The following is a 6,000-nucleotide window of genomic DNA, read 5'->3' as shown; positions in this document are numbered from 1 at the left end:
TGATATCTGCCAGGAGATGACAGTCACTGGCACCTCTGCGTCTTTCCAGAGGCCCACTCAGCTTCTGTGAACATTATTACACAGATTCACAGAGTACAGATTGAAAGACTCGTCCTCCAGAAAGCCCTCTCAGAGAAACGTCCTCAGCCTTGCTCCCTGCCACGTGTGAGACAGCTCCTCTGCTGGGCTCTGTCACTTTAAAGGCTTCCTCATCTTCAGTACAGAAAGGACACTCCTCCAACATGGCGCACCTCATACGGAAGCACGACATGGGCGCGGCCATGTTTCCCGCCTGACCACGCTGCTGAGGGGCACGGAATACCACAAAGAACCGACTCCGTACAAGTCCATGTTGACTCTTGGTGGTCACCGGCTTCAAATGTGGTTTTGCGCATGTTCTAAACCACGCCCCCTTCGTGCAAAACCCCAAACCCTGAGAATGGGCGGTGCTAGGGGTGTTGACCGGAAGCGGCTGAGGTTCTGAACCGCGGTTTAATAACAGTTGTTAGGAAGGATTTCAGTGGTGTGCTTTAGGCAGGTCGAGGTGAAGCAGCCTCAGAGAGGGTGAGAGTTGGGGAATTCTGTGTGGTAAGTGATGGACTCGATTAACTGTCATTGGATGATTCACTCATTATTTTGCAGGCTTTTCTCTTTTCTCATATCAATGTCTTGAAATTCACACTAAGACCCGCAAGGTTTGGTGCATTATGTTCTGAGTGTTTTCTAAGAGTTGATAATTTTTCTTTTGCCTATGACTTATTTAGAAGTGCGTTTTGAGTTTCCAAAAGTTTATCTTTTTAATGGATTTCTAACCTTAGTTTTCTGTGGTCCGAAGAATGTCTATATGAAGCTCATTCCTTGAATATAAAGGGATTCATGGCCTAGTATGTGAATTTTTATAAATGTTCCATATATAACTCGACAATAATACTTAACTATTTAGTTGTCAGTTGTGTCGTACAAGATTTGTACTCTTTTTTTTTTGTCTGCTTCTGCTATTCCTCAGAGATGAGAGAGAAATTTTCTACTGTGATGCTTATTTTTTCATTTCTTCTTCCTGCTGTCCATGATCCATTTCAGTTAAGTTTCGTGAATTGTGAGACTTAGATTGAGGTTCATTTATTTAAATGTCCAATTACTCAAGCACCATTTGTTGAAAAGACTATCCTTTTCCTGTTGATTCGTTTTGCACCTTTGTCAAAAATAAATTGGCCATTAGGACAACTGTATATAGTGCCATGTGGGTACTAGACTAATTGGGGGGAATCTCTGCATGGATTATATACATGCCTAACCAATGCACTGTACACCTGAAACTAATATAAAATAATATTGAATGTCAACTGCAACTGCAAAAAAAATAAATTTTTAAAAATTGGCCATACTTTGTGGGGCTATATCTGGGTTCTCTATTTTGTTCCATTGATCTGTGTGTCTTTTAATCATGAATGGGTGTTGAATTTTGTCAATACTGTATAAATTTATATGATCTTGTGATTTTTCTTCTTTAGCTTGTTAATATGGGGGAATGCACTAAGTGATTTTTGAATTTTGAACCAGCCTTATATTCCTGAAGTAAACCTCACTTGGTTGTGGTATATAATTCTTTTTATATATTGCAGGAATTGATTAGCTAATACTTTTTTTTGAGGATTTTGTGCCTAGGTTCATGAGAGATGTTGGTCTACAGTTTTACCTTTTTGTTCTGTCTTTGCCTGGTTGTAGTATTAGGGTAATACTGGCATCATAGAATGAGTTGGGAAGTGTTCTCTTCTATTTTCTGGGAGAGATTGTGTAGAATTTTGCCAATTTTTCTTTAACTGTTTGGTAGAATTCTCCAGTGACACCATCTGGGCCTGGAAATTTCTTTTTGGAAGCTTTTTGATTATGTCTTCAATTTCCGTAGTAGTTATATGACTATTTAGATAATCTAGTTAATGACTTTTCAGAGTATCTATTTAATAGTGGGTGACTTGTGGGGGTTTGTGTTTTGTGAGGAATTGGACAATTTCATCCACGTTGTTGAATTTATGTGCATAAAGTTGTGTGTGGTATTCCCTTATTTTTCCTTTTAATGACTGCAAGTTCTCTAGTTATAGCTCCTGTTTCATTTCTGATATTGGTAATTTGTGTCTTCTCTTTTTGTCAGTCTTGCTACAGGATTATCAATTTTATCAGTGTTTTCAAAGAACCCACTTTTGGGTTCATTGATTTTCTCTATTTTTCTGTTTTCGATTTCATTGATTTCTGCTCTTATGTGTATTACTTCCTTCTTTCTGCTTGTTGTGGGTTTACTTTACTCTTCTTTTTCTAGTTTCTTGAGGTGCGAGCTTAAATTATTGACTTAAGACATTAATTCTTGTCTAATATAACCATTTAGTAATAGAAATTTCCCTTTTATCACTGCTTTATGCCACACAAATTTCTTTTTTTAATTAAAGTTTATTGGGGGTGACAATTGTTATAAAGTCACATAAGTTTCAGGTGTACAATTCTGTAATACATCATCTATATATTATATTGTGTGTTCACCACCCAGAGTCATTTCTCCTTCTATCACCATGTATTTGTTCCCTTTTACCCTCATCTGCTACCAAGGATGTGAAAAACCTATACACTGAAAACAGTAACGCATTTTTAAAAGAAATTGAAGGCACAAAGAAATGGAAAGACATTCCGTGCTCATGGATTGGAAGAATCAACATAGTTAAAATGGTCATATTACTCAAAGCAATATACAGATTTAATGCAATTCCCATCAAAATCCCAATGGCATTTTTTAAAGAAATAGAACAAAAAAATCATCAGATTTGTATGGAACCACAAAAGACCCCAAATTGCCAAAGCAATCCTAAGAAAAGAGAATAATGCTGGAGGTATCACACTCCCTGATTTGGGTTATCTATAACATTGGTCAACTCAAAGATCCCGCTCTTTGTTTTCTTTAAACTCTCTGTTGTTGTATTTATTTGATTTATTTAAGATTTTGTTTTTATTAACTACTTTCTTTTGGGGGGTTAATTTTGTTTTTTCTACTCCTAATGTTTTAGGTTGCGTACATAGCTCTTTTAGTTATTTTTAATTAAAAATAAAGCTATTTAAAGTTGTAAATTTTACTCTATATATAACTTTAGTGTGTTCCATGACTTCTGGTGAAAATTGTGTTCTGTATTGATGTCCTACTTTGGTCCTAGATTATTTAGGAAAGTGTTTCTTTTCTTTTAAAAACAGACTTAAATATATAAAACAGATTTGTTTAGATATATTCCAAGATCATAACATTTACCCATTTAAAGTATACAATTCAGTTATTTTTAGTACATTCACAGAATTGTGCAATCATCACCACAGTCTAATTTTAGAACATTTTCAATACTTTAAAAAGAAACCTCGTACACGTTAGCAGACTTTCACCATTCATGCCACCTCCACACCCTCAGCCCCAGGAAACTACTAATCAATTTTCTGTCTCTATGTATTTGTCTGTTCTGGACATCTCATATAAATGGAATCATAAAATATGTGGTCTTCTGTGCCTGGCATCTTTCACGTGAGATAATGATTTCAAGGTTCATTAATGTTGTAACTTGTAACTTATATCAGCACTTCTTTTTTATTGCCAAATAATATTCCATTGTATAGATATACCAAATTTTGTTTATCCATCAGTTGCTGGATATTTAGGTGGTTTTTACTTTATGGCTACTGTGAATAATACTTCTGTGAATATTTGTGTACAAGTTTTTGGAGTAGACATGTGTTTTCATTTTTCTTGGGTAAATACCCAAGGAATGGAATTGCTGGATCTTATGGTGACTCTATAGGTAACATTTTGAGGAACTGCCAAACTATTTTTCAGAGTGGCTGCATCATTTTATAATTCTACCAGCAATGCATGAGAGCTCCAATTTATTCACATCTTACCAACACTTGTTATTGTATTTTTTCTTATTTTAGCTGTCTTAATGAATGGAAAATTTTGATTTTGATTTGCATTTCCTTAATGACTAATAATGTTGAATATCTTGTACTATGATCAGAGAATGTAGCCTGTTAATTACCAACATTAAAACATCTACCCGATTTTCTTTCTGGACAAGTTATGTGAAGGAATTTTGTAAAAGTTCCATGGGCATAAGAAAAGAAAACATATTCTCCCTTTTTTTTGGTACATCATCTCTATGTTTAAAATTTAACTTGTTCATGCTTTTTATTTTACTCCTTATTTATTTTACTTTCTTGATTTCTTTTCATCCCAATGCTTATTTTGTTGTCGTAAATAACTTCCTCTTCATATTACACAGATATTTTCCCTTTCCCCAAAAGAATGACTAAATCTATAGTACCTCTGTTAGTCAATCAGAATAAAATTGTACCTCAACTTGAACAATTCTCCCTACTTCCCTCAACAGGAGAAACAATTTTTTTAGTATATGTGCTGCTGAAGCGAACACAGGAGAAACAATTTTACCTCTTGATATTTTTGAGATAAAAAAATTTTAGTTCCAGGCTTTTAGTATTTTCTTAATGACATGTCTCTTCTGTTTCAAGAAACTTTACTTAACTTTTTAAATTCCAAATCACAGTCACATTTTCAACATGTATGAAACAGAACCACATTTGTTTTGAGCCTACCACATAAAAGGTACCCGTGTGGTACAGTGTTGAGATTGTGAACGTTGAAGTCAGATAGACTAGGTTTGGCATAACATCACTAAATCTCTGTTTCTTTATGCATAAAATGAAATAATAATTACAGCAACCCATAGATGACAGGATTGTTGTGCAAATTAAATGAGATACCTGCTTCTGCACATTACATGATTCCTTATAATAACAATACTTGCTAATATGAATTAAAAGTTAACCTTGGAATATGTGTATGAACTAATCAGAAACAGTTTTGGGGACACAAAAAACCGAGAGTTGTTAGATGGGCGGGGGGGAGGGGGTTGGGGATGGGGGGAAGGGTGAAGGGATTGGGGGGCGGCTGGTGACCACAGGATGGCCTCAGGGTTTTTTGAGAATTACTTTGGGGAACGTATTCAATAGTGTTTGGGGATTTTGTTGGGTGTCCGATGGACATGTGTCCTGTTTGGGAGACCACCTCAGGGATGCTGTGGATGCCTGGTCATGGCATTGTACACCAGAGACTGGACATTAATGAATGCCAACTATAATTTTATGTGTATAATGTGATGGCTCGGTGTGAGGTCGGGGTGGTGGTGGATGGGGGGAGGGGAGTTCACGGTGTGAGGGATGTAAAAATAAAATAAAATAAAACTTTTAAAAAAATAATAAAATTTTTATTCAAATGTATTTATTTTCATAATAAAATAATCAGATTTAAAAAAAAAAAGTTAACCTTGGCCAATCTGGTTCTAAATGCCTTACAAACATCATCTCATTTAATTTTCATAGTCCCTTGAGATAAATAGTTTTGATGCATTTTGAAAAAAACACTGAAGAAACATTTTCATATTCTCATAGCTAAGAGTTGACAGAACTAGAGTTTAAGCTTTTATATTAATTTTAGTCTAAATCTATGGTCTCACTCATATTCCGTTTTGATGAATAACTAGAATAGGTATTGACTGGACTTTGTCCACCCCACACTATCCAGTGCTGTGAACTGTACTTTGGTGCCCCCAAGAAGTGTTTGTTGGGTCAATGCTAAATGACTGACCTTGTGGACACTGTCTTTCCAGGTTTCTTGGAGTCTCTGTGGAGCCCTGGGACCAGACTCCACAGTGAAGGGTGCAGGATATTCCTTCCCACCCCAGCAGCTCTGGTTGAGTCTATGGACCTCACCTGGCCTTAGGCTCCTGGGAAGAGCAGAGTTGTGAGCAAGAGAGCCCGAGAGCTCAGGCCCAGCGGGAACATGCCAGCCAACCAGAGCTCTCCCCGGTGGTCTCTGGCACTGGCTGCAGGAGGAAGACCTGACAACTCCTGTGAGGTGAGGAGGAGGAAGAGGGCAGGAATTCATCCAGAACGAAAGAT

The 6,000-nt window shown here is 36.5% G+C and overlaps 1 protein-coding gene across 1 annotated transcript in view; it reads left to right on the top strand.

Annotated features, from left to right (window-relative positions):
• Positions 1–452: 452 nt before the first annotated feature.
• ZNF81 (zinc finger protein 81) overlaps positions 453–6,000 on the top strand; it is a 51,055-nt gene continuing 45,507 nt past the window's right edge. Inside the window, exons 1-2 of the mRNA XM_081042517.1 lie at positions 453–588; positions 5,709–5,956. Of these exons, the coding sequence (XP_080898643.1) occupies positions 5,882–5,956 (75 nt within the window). The 5' untranslated portion in view covers positions 453–588; positions 5,709–5,881. The remainder of the gene's footprint in view (positions 589–5,708; positions 5,957–6,000) is intronic.

This window comes from Rhinolophus hipposideros (genome assembly GCF_964194185.1).
Source record: "Rhinolophus hipposideros genome assembly, chromosome: X".
NCBI classification, from domain to species: Eukaryota; Metazoa; Chordata; class Mammalia; order Chiroptera; family Rhinolophidae; genus Rhinolophus; species Rhinolophus hipposideros.
This window is presented reverse-complemented; position numbering and strand designations above follow the sequence as displayed.